The sequence below is a fragment of the Pipistrellus kuhlii genome, unplaced genomic scaffold, assembly GCF_014108245.1.
Source record: "Pipistrellus kuhlii isolate mPipKuh1 unplaced genomic scaffold, mPipKuh1.p scaffold_m20_p_47, whole genome shotgun sequence".
Taxonomy (NCBI): Eukaryota; Metazoa; Chordata; class Mammalia; order Chiroptera; family Vespertilionidae; genus Pipistrellus; species Pipistrellus kuhlii.
This window is the reverse complement of record NW_023425548.1, coordinates 809,143-831,351: the sequence shown is the minus strand read 5'-3', so window position 1 is coordinate 831,351 and position 22,209 is coordinate 809,143. Positions and strand designations below refer to the sequence as shown.

Genomic DNA, 22,209 nt, shown 5'->3' with positions numbered 1-22,209 from the left:
CAAAGACTTTTAAAGACACCTCACCAGAGAAGATAGACAGGTGGCAAATAAGCATATGAAAAGATATCCTTTTCTTTACTATTTTCCTTGTCCTGTGTGTTCACTAAATAAACTGGGTAAAGACCACATTATATGTTATCAGGAAAATGTAAATTTAAAAACAAGACACCATTCATACACCTATTAGAATGGCCAAACCCAAAACACTGACAACTCCAAGTGCTAAGGTGGAGCAACAGAAACTCTCCCTCTCTGCTGGTGGGAATGCAACATGCTTGGAGACAATGTGGTGGTTTTTTACAAAACCAAACATACTCTCATCATATGATCCAGCAATCATGCTCCTTGGTATTTATCCAAAGGAGCTGAAAACTTAAGTCCACACGAAAACCTGCACACCAATGTTTATAGCAGCTTTAATTCATAACTGCCAGAACTTGGAAGCAACCAAGATGGCCTTCAGTAGGTGATGGATAAACAAACTGTTGTATATAAAACAACAGGATATTATTCATCAATAAAAAGAAATAAGCTATCAAGCTATGAAAAGAACCTTAAATGCATATTACTAAGTGAAAGGAGCCAATTTGAAAATTCTACGAACTAGGTAAAACCATGGAGGCAGTAAAAAGAACAGTGATTGCCAGGGGTCAGAGGAGAGGAAGGGGTAGTCAGAACAAAGGACTTTTTTGGTGTGTTTTTTGTTTTTGTTTGTGTGTATGTGTTTGTGTGTGTGTGTGTTTGTTGTTTGTTTTTAGTATATTTTTATTGATTTCAGAGAGGAAGGGAGAGGGAGTGAAAGATAGAAACAACAATGAGAGAGAATCATTAATCAGCTGCCTCCTGCACACCCCCTATTAGGGATCGAAAAAGTAACCCAGGCCAGGCATGGCCTTGACCGGAATTGAACCCAGGACTCTTCAGTCCACAGGTTGACGCTCTATCCACTAAGCCAAACAGGCTAGGGCATAAAAGAGTACTTTACGGCAGTGAAGTTACTCTGCAAGACACTATAATGATGGATAGCTGTCACTGTATATTTGTGCAAATCCATAGACTGTACAACACCAAGAATGAACCTTAGAATAAACTATAGACTTAGGGTAATAATGATGTGTCAACGTATGTTCAACTCTAACAATGTATTTTGCTGGTGGGGGGTGCTGATGATTGGGGAGGCTACGCATGTGTAAATGTAAGAGGTATATGAAATATCTCTGTACCTTCCACTGAGAACTGTAAACTGCTCTAAAAACTAAATTCTATTTAAAAAATTAAGCTAAGGTAAACAGAAAGTATCAATATAAGCATGTTCATAAGCATGTGTATACACTCACATCTATGTATTTACTAGTGTATCACTAAAATGAAATATCTATTTCTCCAACCAAAAGAACAATATGATATTCATCCTCAGAGCTGAGATTTTTATCTCTAATCCTATTCTCCCCACTAAAAAGAACTGGGAGTCCTGGGCATAGAGAATGAGGGATGGGCCTGAAGAAATGCTGTTACCGAAGAGCGGTGTTTGCACGTTTTTGAGATGTCTCAAAAAAGACTCAGAAGCCGGTTGAAAAGACTCCCACTAGCTACACTCTGACGATTTGAAAAATAAAAAGATTTGATTATAATTAGCTAAATCATAATTAACCAATTGTAACTAACTAAAACAAGTTTGTGAAGCCCTAATTATATATTGATTCACAAAGAATAGTGGAATTCCTCTTCTCAAGTAACTAGCACTGCATCCAAATTTATTTTACTCATAAAGAAGAGTGCAGAGACTGGTAACAACCATCACCTCCAAAAGAAAGACTAGATTTTCTTACCAATAAAACATAACAAATTGATCCATGTCTTGCTCCTTTCCCAATAACCACTAGTAGGACAGCATTCTCAACCCTCACATCCCCCCCCACCCCCCAGAGTGCTCATTTTCATAAATACTCTTCTATTAATGCAAATCATTAAACAAATGTGTCAAGACATGGATTTTACAAGAATAAGAGGCCTTCCAATATACCAGGGCCTTGAGACACGCACAGAGAAGTTCAAGTCTTGTAGTCAGCTCGAGCATGCTTTCAAATTGACTGCAAATGTACAGAACTCTTCTCTTTGCCTGGGTGTCTTCGCAGGTTGGTAGTTTTAACAATTGCTCTTTGTCCTTTTCTTTACTATTCTCCTTGTCCTGTGTGCTCACTAAAAGAACGGGGCAAAGGCCAAGGACAAAGATAGAGCAAAAACTACTTCACTTGGCTTTGTTTAACTTTAGTATAAAGGGCCAGGATGGGAAATAGATCATCCTGTTGCTGTTAAAATCTTGCACTAAACTGTATTTGCCTTGACATCCCATAGGAGATAGTGTGAGGAGATAAGTTTATTCGTGGGCTTCAGGTAAAAAGAATTAAGTTCCAGAATATTAGTTTTGTGGTGATGCTCCAAGCACAGGAGACGAAAGTCAGATGCCTGAGAAAGGACTGTGCTTGGTGACTGAGAATGGCAAGGGGACCGATGTCTGTGCGGCCCAGGGAGCAAGAGCAGGAGATGTGGTTGGATACGCAGCCAGGATCGAGTTAGTAGAGTGTGAAGATTATGGTAGGGACTTTGGATTTTATTTAAGTATCACTGGAAGCTTTGCATGGTTGACAGAAGAGAAGCAGAAGACTCTTACTGTGAGTTTGAAAAGATAATTCTGCCTATTATGTGAAGAACAAGACTAGATTGGGGCGATAGTAAAAGCTGTCAGAGCAGTTAGGAAGTTCTTGGGGCCCTCCACGTGAGAAGTGGGGGTGGCCAAGTACTGGAGGGACAGCAGTGAAGGGAGTAAAGTGTTATAAGTGAGGCTATCTTGTGAAATTAAAACCCAGAGGACTTTCCAATGGGCTTCATACAGTAATCACATGCTGCCAGAAGATGCACAAGAGAAAATGTGTGCTGAGGAGAAATCTTCACTGTGTGAGCATCATGGAGTGCACCTACATCAGCCTGGATGGTGAAGCCTACTACCGTAACTGTATGTGCATACTTCATTCAACCAACGGCACAGTGGGTGTGTTCACTTCACATCACCACAACATGCGAGTAATTGTTGCACTACAACATTCTGACGGGCCTGGCATTACTAAACAGTAGAAATTTTTCAGCTACAGTATATTATTATTAGACCACTGTTGTATGTGCCGTGTGTCATTGTCAAAACACTGTTATGTGGCCCATGGAGGTATTTCTATTTCCTAAGAGTTATTGAGGAGGAAGGGAGAGAGAGGAAGAGATTTGAAGAGAGAGAAACATCAATGTAAGAGTAGAACATCAATCCAGCCCGGCCAGTGTGGCTCAGTGGTTGAGCATGGACCCATGCAACAAGAGGTCACCTGTTTGATTCCTAGTCAGGGCACATGCCTGGGTTGCAGGCTTGATCCCCAGCAGGGTGCGTGCAGGCAGCAGCCAAAAGATGTTGATGGTTCTCAACAACATTTCTATTTCTCTTTCCCTCACCCTTCTCGCTCTCTAAAATCAATAAAAACAAATTTAAAAACAAAACAAACAAAAAAACACCAATCTGGTTACATCCTGCACTCCCCCTACCAGGGATTAAGCTCACAACCTAGAAATATGCCCTGACGGGGAATCAAACCAGTCCCCTCTTGGTGCAAGGGACAATGCTCAACCAACTGAGTCATACCCAGCCCTGGCTCCATTATAATCTTTTTTATTTTTCCTTGTTTTGTTTTTTTGTTGTTGTTATTTGTTTGTTTTTAGAGACAGACACATCAATTAGTTGCTTCTTGCACACACCTCAACCAGGGCTAGGGATCAAACCCTCAACCCTTCAGACCCTAGGCCAACGCTCTAATCATGGAGTCAAAGAGGCCAGAGCTCCATCATAATCTTATGGGACCACTGTTGTATGTGCTGTCATTGGCCAAAACACTGTTATGTGGCCCATGACTGTATGTTTAATCAAAACATGCTGTCACTTATTGAGGTGAAAACACTGAGAAAGGTTTCGGGATGATAATAAATAGTTCCACAGAGGACACATCAACTTTGGGATCTTCTTTACACATATTAAGAATGGTAAGGCCCTGGACATTTTAGCTCAGTAGATAGAGCATTGGCCTGCAGATTGAAGGTTCCGGTCAAGGGCACATGCCCAGGTTGTGGAAGTAAGGGAGAGAGAGGAAGAGATTTGAAGAGAGTCAATACATGAGGCAGCTGGTCAGTGATTCTCTCTCACCACTGATATTTCTATCTCTCCCTCTCCCTTCCTCTAAAATCAATAAAAATATATTTTTTAAAAGAGATAGTAAGAAGGAAGCTAAAGATATAGGTTGTATTCAAAGCAAGAAAAGAGATAATTTTTAGAGTCACCAGCATATAGATAATATTTAAATTAACTAAAATGAATAAGACCACCTAATGTATGCAAGAATGAGCAAAAGAGAGCGAAGAGAGACCAGAGAGGAAGGAAAAAGGCAAGATGATGTGGTATTCTGAAAGTGGGGATTTGTTTTTTGTTGTTGTTTTCAAAGAGGAAGGGAGGGAAAGAGATAGAAACATCAAGATGAGAGAGAATCATTGATTGGCTGCCTCCTGCATGCTCCCTACTGGGGATCGAGCCCAAAACCCTGACATGTGACCTGACTGGGAATCTTCCTGGTTCATGGGACAATGCTCAACCACTACGCCACACTAGCCAGGCCTGAAAGTCTTTAAAAAAAAAAAAAAAAAAAGAGCCAAAATCAGTTTGGCTCAGTGGTAGAGCGTCGGTCTGCAGACTGAAAGGTCCCAGGTTCGATTCCGGTCAGGGGCATGTACGTTGGTTGTGGGCACATCCCTGGTGGGGGGTGTGCAGGAGATGGCTGGTCGGTGTTTCTCTCTCATTGACGTTTCTAGCTCTCTCTCTCTCTCCTTTCCTCTCTGTAAAAAAAAATCAATTAAAAAAAAACAAAAACTGAAAATGGAACTCCCATTTGACCCAGTAATCCCACTCCTAGGAATATATCCCAAGAAACTAGAAACACCAATCAGAAAGGATATATGCACCCCTATGTTCAAAGCAACACAATCTACAATTGCTAGAATTTGGAAACAGCCTAGGTGCCCATCAGCAGATGATTGGATCAAAAAACTACGGTACATCTACACAATGGAATACTATGCTGCCATCAAAAAGAAGGAATTCTCATCATTTGTAGCAACCTGGATGGAATTGGAGAACATCATGCTGAGTGAAATAAGCCAGTCAATGAAAGGGAAACACCACATGACCTCACTCATTTATGGATAATAAAGAACATTATAAACTGATGAACTAAAAGATAGATGTAGAGACAGTAAAGCAACAAGCAGACTGTCAAATTACAGCGGGGAGGATAGGGAGATCTGGGGGAGATAACAGAACAACCAAAGGATTTGTACACATGCATATAAGTACAACCAATGGACACAAAACTCTGGGGAGGAAGGGTTTGAATGGGGGAGGGAGGAGATGGTAAGATATGTACACAGATAATAATTTAAAAAAAGACTGTGCACACAGCCCACAATGGGGTGCACCACGAGTATCCACCTCAGGTAACTTGGGAGGCTGAGCCACTGGGCCCTATCGGACACCTAGCACACAAAGCAACTCCATCAACTCAGGGAAGCAGCCAAAATGCGGAGACAAAGAAACAGGTCACAAATGAAAGAAATGGAGGAAAGCAAACAACTGGATATAGAGTTCAAAAGCACGGTTATAAGGTTTTTCAAGAATTTTCTAGAAAAGGCCGATAAATTTAGTGAGACCCTCAAGGATATGAAAAAGGATCAACTACAAATTAAGCATACACTGACTGAATAAAGAATAATATACAGAGATCCAACAGCAGACTAGAGGATATCAAAAATCAAGTCCAAAGATTTGAAATACAAAGAAAAGGGAGGGGGAAAAAAAACACACACAAAAAAAACACCCAACCGGAAAAGAAAAAAGAATCCAAAAATAATGAAGATAGTGTAAGAAGCCTCTGGGACAACTTTAAGCATACCAACATCAGAATTATGGGGGTTCCAGAAGAAGAGAGAACAAGATACTGAAAACCTATTTGAAGAAATAATGACAGAAAATTCCCCCCTCCCGGTGAAAGAAATAGACCTACAAGTCCAGTAAGTGCACAGAAACCCAAACAAAAGGAATCCAAAGAGGACCACACCAAGACACATCATAATTAAAATGCCAAGAGCAAAAGACAGAAAAACAGTTAGTTATCAATACCTACAAGGGCTTGTCAGCTGATTTCTCAACAGAAACTATGCAGGCCAGAAGGGAATGGCAAGAAATATTCAAAGTGATGAATAGCAAGAACCTACAACCAAGAGTACTCTACCCAGCAAAGCTATCTTTTAGAATTGAAGGCCAGATAAAGAGCTTCACCTAACTGGTTTGGCTCAGTGGATAGAGCGTCGGCCTACGTATTGAAAGGTCCCAGATTCTATTTCAGTCAAAGGCATGTATCTTAGTTGTGGGCACATTTCCAGTAGAGGGTGTGCAGGAGGCAGCTGAAATGATGTTTCTGTCTTATCAATGTTTCTAACTCTCCCTCTCTGTAAAAAAAAAAAAAAAAAAAAAAAAACAATAATTTTTTTTTTAAGAAAAAGCTAAAGGAGTTCATCACCACCAAACCAGTATTACATGAAATGCTGAAAGGTATTGAAGGGGGGGGGGGGGGGGGGGGGGGGGAGAAGGAGGGGGGAAAGATAAAAAATATGAACAACAAATACATATCTATCAACAAGTGAATCTAAAAATCAAGTGAATAAAAAGTCTGATGAACAGAATAACCTGATGAATATAATAGAATCAGGGGCATAGAAAGGGAGTGGACTGACAGTCCTGGGGGGGGGAGTTTGAGGAGTGCAGGAAGAGACTGGATAAAAATTGTACACCTATGATAAGGAGAGAGGGAGGGGGGTAAGGGCAGAAGGTGGGTTGGGAACCGGGTGGAGGGGAACTATGTAGGGGAAAAAAGAGGCACAACTGTAATAATCTGAACAATAAAGATTAATTTAAAAAAAAAAAAAAGATATTTCTCTACAGATATTAAATAATTTCTACTAAATCCCAATAGTAGGGGGGGAAAGTAATCAATTTTTTCACTTTATCAGGACTTATCAAACTATTTCAATACAGGAAATTTCAGAACTCAGTATACAGACAAATGCTAACTGTGCAAATTATTATGTGCATTTTCATGATTTTTATGAAGTTCCAATACCTGTTTCCACAATATTTTCTGTTTCTGTTGTCTCCAGACCATCCATGCTGTCCTCATCTTCCACTGTAGCTTTTCCTCTACTTCTAAGCCTACAAAGAAATAAATACATAAGGTTAAATATTAAATTTTAAGGCTTAGAATTAAACTCAATGTAATGCACCAGTTGTAGGTACACAAAATAAAATAAACATTTCTAACATTTTACTATATTAAATAGTAATATAATACTTTACTGTCATTTCCCCTCAAATCCTAATGTGCCTTTTACCTGCAAGTGAGGACAGGCCCTGATTACTACGTTTATGCCATCATAACTCACTTTCTCAGTCAGTCTGCATTTTAGACTTTGTCTCTTGTTTAGCTAATCTACAGATGCTTCCTTCTGTCTACAGTCTTGGTCTCTGATCCCTAATGGGTTCCTTTCAAAAAGTTCATACACCAGGTTATACCACTACACCTAATATTAAGGTGTGATACCTAGACAGGTAGATTTTTAAGAAAATAATGCACACCCTGTCAATCACTCGAAGAGAAAAAAGTCTAAATAGTAAGCAAGATTTAGTCATATCAACCTTACAAGTGTGATGAAATTTAACTTAAAAACACTTCAGTGAAGTAAACATAAGAGCTGTGGTATCCCAACCAGGTAGCTCAGAAGTTTGAGCATCTCATGTACCAAGAAGTCGCTGGTTCGATTCCCAGTCAGGGCACATGCCCAGGTTGCGAGCTTGATCACCAGTGAGAGGTAGAAGGAGATATAGGAGGCAACTGGTCGATGTTGATGGTTCTCTCTTTTCTCCCTCCTCCCCCTCCTCTCTCTTTTAAAAATCAATAAAAACATTTTGTAAAAGTGTTGTTGTAAAGTGGGATTATTTGATCCAAGTAATTAAAAAAAAAACAAAAACAAAAAAACTAGTGTCTTTAAATTTTTTCATGTCTGGTAAGTAAGGGATAGAAATGAGTCAAAAAATTAAAACAAATAAAATAAGAAACATGACATTACATATTTTTAAAACTTAGAAATAGGCAAAGCAGTATTCAGATTTAAACACATTAAATTATTACTTAAAATGAAAAAAAATACAAATAAACTCAGTATTTAGTTAAGAAGTATTAAAAGAATAAAAAATAAGAAATAAAACCTTGATATGGAAAAATAAAGCAAATGGCTGTTTTAAACAATAGGAAACCCATTTAAATCTTATTTAGTACACTCAACAATTAAAACAAGTAAAGGAGATACAATAATTTTTAAATAAGAATTTTTTAGAGTTAAAGTGATCGAAATCCAAATGATTTTATAAATCAAAAGGTCATCTCTACCCCAAAAATACAACTAAAAAGAAACACCTGAACCAAAACCCTAATAAAAATAGCAAAAAATACAGATTGAAAAAAGTATTGCCCCAGCCAGTGTGGCTCAATTTGCTGAGCATCATCCCCTGCACCACATGGTCCCTGGGGCTCGATTCCCCATCAAGGCACACACCCAGGTTGTAGACTCGATCCCCAATAGGGGGCGTGTAGGGGACAATCATGGATGTTTCTCACAGATTAACAAAAACATATTTTTAAAAACCTAAAATATGAGTAAATAAAATCAAAATAGAAGTATGATTTTAATATTAGAAATTTGTCAATATAACACACGAGTTCAAATAGCCAAAACAGCATCATTTCAAATTTCATGAGGGAAGGGGAGAAAGAGGCAAAATAAAAACTTAATGTCCATATTAATCTTGTAAATTAAAACTAATCTGAATTACTAAAATAATACAGGAGACTTCTACTTAAAGCCACCTGGAAGTAAGATTCAAAATTAACCTCCAGCCATCAACAACTAGAAAACCAGACAAAATATAGGGAACAGCCATTATCAGACACTGGACCACAGGCAGGGAAGGACTGGAGTCTCTGAACAAAGGGAAATAAACAAGGTGAACTCTGCCATCACAAAAGCTGTATGCACGAAGTTAATTTAAACTGCACCAGAGAGGGGCACTCAGAGACGAGCATTGTGCTGAAAGGGGGGGACAAATCATCAGTCCAGGAGGCTAAAAGAGGTTACAAACTATGGGACAGAATTTCTGTGCTATGGAGTGGAAAGAGCTCCCCAGAACCCTGCATGAGGTTACCAGTGAGTTTTTATCTGCATACCAATCTGTATAATCGTGCTGTAAAACCCTATACCTTCAAAAAAACGGACCATTATAGAAGAGTTGCAATATAAGCAAGCCCCAGAGTTCACAGAGTGCTAAGAAAGACCTCACTGACTATGCATCCAGTAGAGACCACAGTGGAACGTTCTTCAGGAGTGGGGCTAACAAATGCTATTCTAGACCTAAAAGAGCTGACAAGTAAGTCTCAACAGAACCCAAATGATCCACAACTAACTTCCCTGACAGGCAAGAAAAAAAGTTCAACACTTATGAAAGCTCTTAGCAACCACAAAATCACAATATGTGGCATCCAATAAAATTTTACAAAGAATAATTTTTTTAAAAAATGTCAGCCATAAACAGAATATCAAAGAATAGAAACAGAAAACAAAAATGATAAAAAGGACAAGACTGGACATTAAGTCAGCTACATCATTATGCCTCATCTGTAGAGGGCCGCCTGGGAAGGCACATGGGCAATTTTCATTAATTATCGTCAGCTGAACTCAAGGCGTAGGCAGAGCCACACCTTGGGAACATGTTTCCCCAAGATGGCAGACATGTTGTCAGCTTGGCCTTCATATCAGCCCAGGTGTTGGCAGGGGCGGGACTAGATATGTAAATCCAGGCATGCTAGGGCCTACTTAAGAATGCAAGCAAGGGGGGGATTGGAATGGGAGGCTGAGGACAAATATGTGATACCTTAATCAATAAAAAAAATTTTTAAAAATGCAAATAAGTTGGTGTTACTTCCTGGTATTGGGGATAAAATAAATGTGCTAGCAGGGAGGGGTCGTCTTCTCCCTGCCCCTCCAGCAGACAGGAAGCGGCCCACCCAGCTCCCAGCTTAAAATCTATCTCTGTGTCTTCTCTCTCTATTTCTAATATTTCTCAATCCCTGGCCGCCTCCACTTAGAATGGGTTCGTTCATCTCTCTTTCCATGCGGGACACGGAAAAGGGAGATCCCCGCCATGTCTGGCCCCATCGCATCAGGCCCCCCGCACTCACCTGCTCAAAAATGTAATAGAGAATGAATTATGAAGAGGGAAATAGAGATATTAAATATAAACAAAATGGAACTCATAGAGTACATTAAAAGATAACCTCAGCATTGGCCTATGCAGCTAAATGGTTAGAGCATCAGTCCTCACACTTAAGGGTCTCAGATTCAATTCCCAGTCAAGGGCACATATCTGGGTTTTGGGTTCACTCCCTGCCCCATGGGGGTGCATGAGGGAGTCAATCAATTGATGTCTCTCTCTCACATCAATATTTGTTTCTCACCCTCTCTCTATCTTTCTCTCCCTCCTTTTCTACCTTCCAATCAACAACAAAAAGATAACACCTAATAAAAATTTCACTTTGAAAGATCAACATCTGATTAGAAAGAGCAAAAAGAAAAAGAAAAAGAAAAAAAGATAACTGACCTTGAAGACATAGCAAAAAAAAAAATCTATCCAAAATTAAAGGACAAACAGCTACAGGTGGCTTTACTGATTAATTTTATTAAACATTTAAGAAATAATACTAATCCTATACTATCTTCAGGATATACTGGAGGAAGAAATACTTCCTAACTCATTCTATGAGGTAGACATTACGCTGACAACAAAAGTAAAGACATAATCAAACATCCATCATAAACAAAAATCCTGTTTCACAGAATTTAAAAAAGGGCATTCTACTACCCATTTTCCCTAGATATTAAAATTCTCATACCAAATCAAACTAAGAAAAATGTAATACAGCCCCCACTTCTTTTTTTTTTTTTTTCACTAAAAACATACAAAAAATCTCAAGCAAGGGGGTCCAGTTCTATATATGATTTAGAAATATGCCACCCACTGAATGCAAATATAAAACATGAAAATAATATATGGAACAACTATTTGAGTTTCCTTAACCAGTTAACTACCATGCGTCCAAAACAGAAACCATCCCCACATGTCACAATATTTTGAATTTAATTAAAAAAATAAAATTTGCAATGAATATTATAAAAATAAATACATTACAATTTGGGTGTTCTTGAATATTTTCAGCTGAAAATTCTCATGAAAAATGATTTTAAAGTTGGTCAGGGCTGCCACTTAGGGAAAACATTTTTTTTATAGGCGCACGTGGCATGTGGGGAAGGCCCACTGCTTGCATCTACAGATGCTCATGGCATACAATGGGTTAAAAATGCATGGCATGCCCCGCCGGTGTGGCTCAGTGTCGACCTATGAACTATGAAATCAACTCCCGGCAGGGCACATGCCCAGGCTGCGGCTCAGTCTCCAGAAGGGGACATGCAGGAAGCAGCCAATCAAGGATTCTCTCTCATCACTGATGCTTCTCTCTCTCTCTCCCTCACCCTTCCTCTCTGAAATCAATAAAAATATATTTTAGAAAAAAAATTATAATAGCAGGTTGATTGGGGACAAACACCAAAACCCAAAGTATTGCCAAAATGTCACTGACTTCACTCACTACTTTGTCTCTCCAGTATCCCCTGTACTGAAAGAACTCACTGCAGTTTGAAACCCAGAAGAGCATGCAGAGAGGTGTGAGCGCCTGAGCTGATCTGCAACCTGCCCGTGGGTGGGCCTGACCCTGATCAGTACAACACGACTTCCAAAAGTGAGCTAAGGAGATGTCCAGCACAGTCCCGGGCGGACTGCTTGGTGCTGCACACACAGTACAGGCCGACAGCATCCATACATGCCCATGAGACAGTGATCATTTTCTCGTTGGCTTCTTGGACAGAACACTCCCCTAAACTCCCATATTTTTCCTTCTGCTGGTTCCGCTTCCTCTCTATTGACCTCTAAATGGCAGAGTGCCCAGGGCTCGGCACAAAGTCTCTTCACGTACAAAGGCTCGTTCCCTGGGCAATCTCACCCAGGCTTTTGATATTTATGCTGTTATTGGCCCAAATTCCTCCACTCCCTACCTGTCCACTCTTAACTCACATTTAACTGTCTACCCTATAGCTCCATTTGGACTCAAACAAGCATTTCCAAGTTAACATGTCAAAAAACAAATCTGATTCCACACTTGCTCTTTTCCCAGTGTTTCCTATCTCAGTAAAGAGTGACACCCATCACCCAAGTAGCTCAGCTTCATCATTTTAGATTCCTCTCTCATGCCCCATATGTCACATCAGCAAATCCTATCAGTTCCACCTTCAAGATATGTTTCAGTTACACTGTCAACAGCCTAATGTCACCATGGGTTTTTTGTTACTATTACAATTGGGAATTACATAACTCACCTTTACCGAGTATTTAGTATGTAAGAGACACTCTTATTACCATCTCTATTTACATATGAAAAACGTGAGGCTCAGAGAAGATAACGGCTGTGCCCAAATTTAATGGCTCTAGCTCCACAGCAACATTCTGAACCACTGACTACACTGCAATTAGTGGCCCCGTTTCCACTCTCACTGGCCTACAGGCTCTCCGAACAATTATTAATGATAATTAAAGCCTTAAATTAAATCAGGCCACTCTTCCTTCCTCTCAGTGGCTACTCATCACACCTGGAAAAAAATCTTCCACGGCCTACATGGTGTGTCTACCTTGGTTCCCCCTGAGGTCAGGTCATATATGAGCACACTCCTCCTTCCACACCATGGTCCTACCACGCTATACTGCCTTTCATGAACACACTAAGATGTTCCACTTTAAAGCCTTTGCATATTTACCTGTTGTTTTATCAACCTGTCTCTTCAACTGGAATGAAATCTCCATGAGTGTTAGAACTCTGATCTATTCACTACCGAACTTTCAATGCCTAACAGTACCAGCAGATCACAGGCACTTAAAGCAGGCTTTGTTGAGTGAACACAATGGTTCTACAACTCTGGAGGAAAATTCACATTTAATAACAAGAATTGAGATAGCTACCTAACTATTCTAAAGAAGCAAATTGTAGCCCGGCTGGTGTGGCTCAGAGGTTGGGCACTGACCCAGGAACCAAGAGGTCACCAGTTGATTTCTATTGATAGTTAGGGTGCAGGTTTGATCCCCAGTAGGGGGTGTGCAAGAGGCAACCAATCATGATGTTTCCCTCTCAGTGTTTCATTCTCTCTATCCCTTTCCCTTCCTCTGTCTATAAAATTCAATAAAAACCTATTTTAAAAATAAAATAATGAGGGAGAAACCAAGATGGCAGTGTAGGTGAGCAACTGGTCTGCCGCTCCAACAACAATTTAAAAATGAAAACTAATATGAAGGACATCTATCATCCAAAACCACGGGAAGGAGGTACTGGGTAGTTAATAGTCAACAATTAACATGATAATAAGAGCAATGAGGGACCGATGGGGCTCTTAAAATGTGAACAGCTGGAGAAATGGAAGAATGGCCAGGCCTGGAGCAGCACAGCCAGGCCCTGAGCAGCGAGGCCCGGAGCAGCCAAGCCTAGAGTAGCAGAAGCCGGGCCCGGACCAGCAGCAGCCAGGCCTGGAGCAGCAGCAGCCAGACCCGGAGCAACAACAGCTAGACCCAGAGAAGCCAGGCCTGGAGCAGCAGCAGCCAGGCCCTGAGCAGCGAGGCCCGGAGCAGCCAGGCCTGGAGCAGCAGCAGCCAGGCCCGGAGTGTTGTGGGGTCAAACCGTGGGTTCAAAATGAAAGGAAAGGAGCGATGCCACCAATTCGGGTGCCAGAGTGTTATGTCTGTCATCACAATGGACTCAGAGACACTCCTGTGTCCCTTCACCCAGAAGGACTGAGAGTTGCCCAGACGACAGCAAAGTGGGAGAAGAAAACTGAAGGCTACGCAAGGGACTGAGGTGCCAACATGGAGTAATCTGAAGAAATTAAAGACTGAAGTGGAAGCTACTTCTTTAATCATGTTCCTGCTCATGCTAGTATCTGTTAGCTTCCAATCTTCTGCAAAGTCTTGTGCAGCAAGTCCAAGGACTCTGAGTAAATCTACACCAGCAACAAAAGAGACTCATTTAGTAGCTAAAAATGTTAACATGTCCATAATTCTGATTTCTCATATTGTAGTTTTGCATCGGCATTGTTGTTGTTATTTAATAGCCAGAGTTTTGCTCTTGACATTCAAGTTTTGAAAATAATATGTAATTTAGTTTTTGCATTGGCATTGTTTGCAATTGTTTTTAATTTTAGAGCCCTATTATTAATGTTTAAGTTTTATTTTAATTAGTAAAAAAGGGTGAGATGTAGAGAGTCGCCTGAAAAGGCACATGGACATTCTTTTAATTCTTATCAGCTAAGCCCGAGGGCACTGGCAGAATCCTCTTATCAGTACTGATTTCTTAATCCATGTGGTTGGAATGAGAAACAAATAGAACCTTGCTTGACTCACCCAGGTCTCGATATGCTAAATCTTATACCAAAAAATAAGGAGCTTACCCAGATTTTGATGAATAGGATCTGGGCACAGAAGCCAGACAGACAAAAAGAGTATATACTGCATCATTCCATTTATATAACATGCTATACCAACAGAAAATAAGTTGGTGGTTGCCTGTGTATGGTAGTGGGGATGGGGAAGGGTGAGACAAAGGATTATGAAGAGTATAAGGACATTTGAGAATGATGGATATAGTAATTATCTTAATTGTAATAGGTTCATGGGTATACACATGTGTTAAAACTTAGGAGAATGTACATTTTCAATACAGGTAGCTTACTGCACATTAATTATACTTCAATAAAGCTGATTTAAACACTCATTGAAAAAAAATAATAAAATAAAATAAAATAAAGATGCAAATATACTTTTGCTTCCCATTAAGCAGAAAATAAAATTTCATATGGGGTCAAACTTTGTTGATTTATTTATTTAATCTTCATCCAAGGATAATGTTTATTGTTAAAGAGAGAGAAAGGGGAGAGGAAATATCAAAGTGAGAGAGAGACATGAATCAGTTGCCTCCCGTAAGCATCCTGACCGAGGATCAAACCTGCAACCTTTTTGGTATCCAGGACAATGTTCCAAATGAGCCGAGCCACCCAGCCAACGACTGGGGTCAAACTTTAAAAGTAAGCCATGTAACATAATACTGTGTTTGTCATTAAGGGAAATAAAGAAAAAATAAGAACTTTAACACCACATGGGAACAGACAAAACTGTCATCATTGGCAAACATCACCACCAACATCTATTAGAAAACACAGGTTAATTATCTGAAAAGTGAAGAGTTCTCAAAGATTGTCAGATCAACACAGTAACAAAAATATCAACAACTTTTCTGTACTTCATGCTGAACAAACAGCAGCAATAATCAATTCAAATGCAATGAAACAAGCAAGTTACTAGGAATAACTTCAATGAAAAATATAATAAACCTTATTCATGAACATAAAGAAAAAGAAACAAAAACAAGTAAACAGAGAAAACCTAATATAAAAAGGAACAAAGGATTCAAATAAGCCATGTGTAGAAAAAATGATTCTAAAAATATGGCAAAGTGTTCAACTTCACCAAGTAATCAGGGAATTCAAACAGTGAGATGGGAAGTGAAAAATACTAATACAACCCAGGGACAGTGGGAACACAGAAGAGATGAAGACTCGCACTAACAGCTGCAGGGGTGTGAATAACGTAGCGTATACGGAAAGGCTCTTTAGTAATACGCACCAAATATAAGATAGTCACACCATTTGCTCTGTCAGTTTCATGTCTAGAACTCTACCCAACTTCACATGCATAAATATCTAGATAATACATGTATGAGGACGTTCACTATAGAACAAACAACATAAAAGCTGGTTGAGGGGATATTGAAATAAATATGTGCTAGCCATTCAGTGATTTTCAGTCATTATTAGTACAAAAAGGAATACCTATTTGTACTAATAAAGAAAGACCTCTAAGGCTGACACTGTTTAATGAGAAAAAGCGCACTACAGAATGTACGATTCCATGAAAGTTTTATAAGTGTGCATGCATGTATAAATAAGCATTTATGTTTTATAACTATGTGTGTTTATACACAAAAAACACACAGCAAAATAGTTAGAATGATGGGCACTAAACTGGTAACACTGGTTTCCAATGAAGGGCCTTTCGACTCCTGGCAAGTTTTTATAAAGAGCGTATACACTATCTAATAAAGAAGGAATAAGCAAATTAACTATCACTCCATGATAAAGATGACGCCCACAGCCAATAAGGAGGGAATATGCAAATTGACACGACAAAGATGGCAGGGGCCAGGCCAGTTATCTGGGCAGTGCACAGGCAGGTGCGGAGCAGCCAGGGTGGGGCGGGACTCCTGCTATGAGGGAAAGCGGGGAGAGACTAAGGGGGATGGATGCAGCTACAGGAGGGTGGCAGGACCAGAGCAAAAACAGAAGGCGGCAGCCAGAGGAAAGCCGGTGCCAGCAGCCAGGGGAAGGCAGGCCTATTCTTGCATGAATCTTCGTGCATCAGGCCTCTAGTTCATCTATAATTTAGTAAGTGGGGAAAGGGTTAAAAGATGTTTTTCCTTGGGAACCACTGGGAGAGCGCTTTATCTTTTATGCTCTAGTCTAGTATAAAATTAGATTGTTATTAATCCCACTCTATATGGCAAACCTTCCAAAATAATGTATCTCATGATAGTCCTTAGGAGTCATATGTAAAAATAAAGAAATAGCCTTAACTAGTTTGGCTCAGTGGATAGAGCGTCGGCCTGCAGACTGAAGGGTTCCAGGTTCGATTCTGGTCAAGGGCATGTACCTTGGTTGCAAGCACATCCCCAATAGGAGGTGTGCCAAGAGGCAGCTGATTAATGTTTCTCTCTCATCAATGTTTCTATCTCCCTTTCCCTTCCTCTCTGCAAAAAAAAAATCAATAAAAAATATTTTTTTAAATGTGTACCTTAAAAAAAAAAAAAGGAAAGGAATAGTTTATGGTGTTTATGGTTTGTTTATAATAATAGATAGAAATGCCTCTGTGATTAAAGCCTACGGCCTTATATACTTCTAACCATTAGGAGACCATATAATACCAAACCACCAGGAGACTGAAAAATTGTGCCCATCATTCTGAATTTTTTTTTAAAATCCCTGTGACTATTTTGTTCAATAATTTGATATCTTGTGAATGAACATATGTATATACAATACATACCTACACAATAAAAACTGAGTTACTACATTACTGTTCTATGGTCAGAATGTAACTTGCCTCTTAAGCCACCTAAAATATGTCATTTAGTGAATATTAAATAATTTTTCTTAAAAATATTACTAATACAGTAGTGTTTTTTAAAAAGAAAAAAATAATATTCAATAGAAAAACAAAGAATAATAAATAATAATGCCAGCAATTTTAAAAAATGAAATGAATTTTATACATGAAATATTCAACCTAACAATTTTGGAAATGGAAATTAAAGCAGGGAGATATCATTTTACAAATCAAATGAGCAAAGGGTGATAACGCCCTCATCTGGGCATGTTACAGGAAAACAGATGCTAGCGTATGAATGTGAAATGGACAATCAAACAGACAATATCCTAAATACAGAGCATATAGAGTGCAACTCTTACTTACTTTCTTGTGTCAGAAAGGTTTTAAAGGAAAATCATCCAGGATTATAAAGACTGAAACATTATGCAAGTAATTGTCAGGGTAAATTTATGTAGCAATAAGAACATTATAGGCAAAAAAAGAAAAACATCAAAAGTTTTTTGCCAAAGCCAGTTTGGCTCAGTGGTAGAGCGTCGGTCTGCGGACTGAAAGGTCCCGGGTTCGATTCCGGTCAAGGGCATGTACATTGGTTGCAGGCACATCCCCAGAAGGAGGTGTGCAAGAGGCAGCTGATCGATGGCTCTCTCTCATCGACGTTTCTAGCTCTCTATCTCTCTCCTTTCCTCTCTGTAAAAAATCAATAAAATATATTTTTTAAAAAAAAAAGTTTTGCAACTACATAGCTAACAATCATCACAGCAACTCAAAATAGTTATAATTAAATGACGTTGTCCCTCCTACATTTTAAATACAGTCGGAAACATTTACAGGTGATAATTACATACAGAGTGTCAAGAGGTATGACTGTTTAGCTAAATTTAGTTTTTACAAATTGAACATTTGGAGTGAAGAGGAATTACATGTCATAATTACCATAAATAAAACTTCCTAATAAATACCTAACGATATTGTTTTTATTGTTGTTTTATTTTTACCACTCTGCAACTGAAAAAATTACAGTAGTATTCAGAATTTTCAGTAACAGACAATTGTGAAGTTTGTGCATTTGTTAAGAATGACAGTTAAAAAAATAGAAATGCAAAGCACAAGGAAGAGATCCATGCGGAGGTCAATTTTTCAGTTTTGAATTTAAAAATGACAAACTAAACTCACATCTACTTTGTTTACCTGAAATTTCCTTTAAAGTAAGACTACTTGCAGGAGGGGGGGGGGGGGAGTACGTGGAAACTGTACTTTCTGCGCACTTCTATAAACCTAAAACTGTCCTAAAAATTAAGTCTAATTTTTTAAATGTATTGAGCCATAAAAAAAAAACTTCCTTATTTGCAGTCCGGACTCCTGTAAGACAGCTCCCTCACCCCACTCCCACCCCGAACTTGACTCCTGCCGCCCCACTCCTCTGAGGCTCCATGCAATCCCCGCCCCACTCGGCTCTCCCTAGCCACCTGCGTGTCAGGAGGTTTCCAGGGCTCCCTACTGCAGGCAGCGTGGTCCTGGGGCGGGGGGTGGGTGTGGGGAGCAGCTCCAGTTAAGTTTAGTAAACCCCAGGTCGGCGTCAGGATTCGGCTGCGGAGGAGTCTGCCTGGATGGGACAAAATTGCACTAGAGCCAGAATCCCACCACATGGCCCTGCCTACCCTGTGAATGGTCATTATGTGATGGCGTCCCAGGTAATTTGCATATTCCATATATATATGGGAGATGGCGACAAAATGATGTATGTTGAGTCTGACATGACCCAAGGACTGTCTGTATATATTGATATAAAAGCCTAACAACTATTAAAACTAGTCGACCGAATGACTGGTCAACCAGTCGATATAACGTGCACTGACCACCTGGGGGCAGACGCTCAACACAGGAGCTGCCCCATGGTGGTCAGTGCACTCCTACAGCCAACCTCCTGCAGCCCAGCCAACCTCCTTCAGTCCCTCCCCGCAATCAGCCCCAATTGCCGGCCAGGTCAAGGGACCCCACCTGTGCATGAATTAGTGCACCAGGCTTCTAGTTATATATAAAATTACATGCAGAAGGAATGCAAAATTTCACAATTTTAAGTTAAAAAGGAATTTCCCTCCACTCCAAATATCTCACCTTCCTCCAAGCCTTAATTCCAGACTCCTAGAAGGTCCTTGACTCTATGTCTCCTCCCCTTCTCCCAAGGCCAATGGACTTAGTCCTATGGTGTTCTACCTTGACATCTCCTCAGGGGTGCCTGTAAGACAGCTCCCCTACCCCACATCCACCCCAAAATTGACTTATTTAAACTGTGATCTCTTAATTAACTATTAAAGCAATGGAGCTTTCTTGTTTTTCTTTCCTTTTTACTTGTTGCTCCCTATCTAGACTGTTAAGTTCCCTAAGGAAAAAATGTCTCTTTTGTGCTGCCCACCCTGCCCAGTACCTGCCAGACTCTTCTTGTACAAAGTGGATATTAAGGTGTTTCATTTTTGTACCCATTACTATATTTACATCTGCATTTACCAGGATATCATTTCCTAGTCTCACGTTCCTTAACCAGTTAAAATGAAACAATAATGATGAACCATGAAACACAATTAACAAACTCAAGTTCCAATATTTCCTTCACTCTGAAACAAAAACTTTCTTTAGCATACTAAGTCAGAAGTCCTGGGTTTGGGGGAAAATGCAGCTTAATTTCTGTGTTCTATTTGCAACTTCAAAGAAACTCTCTCTTGAACTCTTTCTTTCATAGCCTACCTTCTAGAAAGAACCCATATATTGTGTTTCCCTCCTTGCTCATCTACCCTTCTCCTTGCTCATCTACCCTTCACTCCTCTATCCAAGGGTAGATGAGCAAGGAGGGACACCAACAGAACATCTTCCAAGGCCACTCCTTGAGTGACTTCTAAACTCCATCTTCCTATTCTTTCAGTTGAGACAGTTTCTCCAAAACTTTTCACAGAAGTCATGTAAAAATAAAAATTTAGCCCAGTGTGGTTCAGTGGTTGAGCATCAAACCCAGAGGTCATGGATTCCAATCCAGGTATGCCCAGGGTTTCCGGCTCAATCCCGCACAGGAGGATGTTTTTCTCTCATCTTTCTCTCTCTCTATTCCTATCTTTCCTCTCTGAAATCAATACAAAAAAAATTTTTTAAATACTAGTCACATGCTGAGTCTTGATAATTTAAATCTAAGATTGTTTCAAAAATAACCCAGAGGGAAGGGAAGGAGAGGGGAAGGGAGGAAAGGGAGGGAGGGGGAGGGGGAATAAGGGGAAGGGAGGGAAGCCTCACAGAAGAAACATAATTACAAGGCTGTTAAAACTAGGTGATGAGAAGATATGGGGATTTGATATATAAATATCTCTACTTTTACTTGTATATAATATTCCATGAGAAAACACCTAGAAATATTTATTTACTTGATTCGAACTATATGACTAGAAGTACACCTGAAGCAGTATCATAGACTCTTAATATTGGAAGGATTTATTCAATTTGATACCCAGTGAATGAACCACTCCCAAAGGTCCCAGACAAGATATAAAACCTCTACTTCAATTAATGCACAGCATATAATGACAACACCCCGATGGAGATACAAGCATGAGTAAGAGAAACTCACCAAACTTGAAAACTGGTCCTGGCCAGCTTGAGGGAGACAGGTAATCGATGTATCTCCCTCACATAGATTTTTTTTTCTCTTTCTTGAGCTCTCTCTCTTTCTCTCTCTCCCCACTCCCCCTCCCCTTCCACTCTTTAAAAATTCAATGGGGAAGAAATATCCTTGGTTGAAGATTAAAAAAACAACTTGTGTGTATGGGAAATAAACAGTAGAGTGTCTCAAGTACAGTGAATACAAACCATCAGATTAGCTGAGAGAGGAGAGAGTGCTTATGATAAGTGAAGACTTCGCAAAGAAGGAGGGTTGGATTTCAGACAGAGAGTGAGGAGAGGGAGGAAAGAGAAGTAATTCAAGTAGGAAGAATGCCTTGAGCAGGTGAAAGTCTGCCACATCCAGAAGAAAACAAATAAAAGGGACCCAGGACTTGGGAAGGACTTCAATGCCACACTAAGGTGTTTGAACATAATTCAGTGGATAGGTCCTAAACATATTACAGCAAAAATAAATAAATAAATCATAAATCATAATCAATTACACACTGGAAGAAATAACCCTGTCAATTTAATAATCCAGATTAAAAAATAAGACAAAAAGATATGTTCAATGGAAAGCTTCATCTATGATAAAGACACCTAACCAGTCAGCTCAAGTCATGTTTGATTTTTATTTCAAGCCAAAATATGATTATTCGTTTATTCAACAAATATTGGAGTCTTGCCTATGTGCTGGGAACCACTCTGGGGATCCAATCATTCTTACGTAGTAGTCCCGTTCTCTAACAAGACCAGTGGTTCGCAACTTGAGAAGGGGGACATTTTTTTAAAACGCACACACACAATTGGCAGTGTCTGGAGACATCTGGTTGGTGGAGCCTGGGAATGCTGCCAAACATCCCTTAAGGCACCCCACACAAGGAAGCAGCCAGCCCCAAACTTGAACTGTGCCGAGATGAGCAGCCCTGCTCCAAAGCAGCATTACTTGGCAAGGAATGTGCTGTTTCCACATTCACAATTATGCCATTTTATATTCAGACAGCTAAAAT

At 39.7% G+C, this 22,209-nt stretch overlaps 1 protein-coding gene across 1 annotated transcript in view; it reads right to left on the bottom strand.

The window, feature by feature from the left end:
• KMT2C (lysine methyltransferase 2C) overlaps positions 1 to 22,209 on the bottom strand; it is a 240,541-nt gene that overhangs the window by 165,803 nt on the left and 52,529 nt on the right. Inside the window, 1 exon segment of the mRNA XM_036412645.2 lies at positions 7,260 to 7,348. Coding sequence (XP_036268538.1) covers positions 7,260 to 7,348 — 89 coding nt within the window.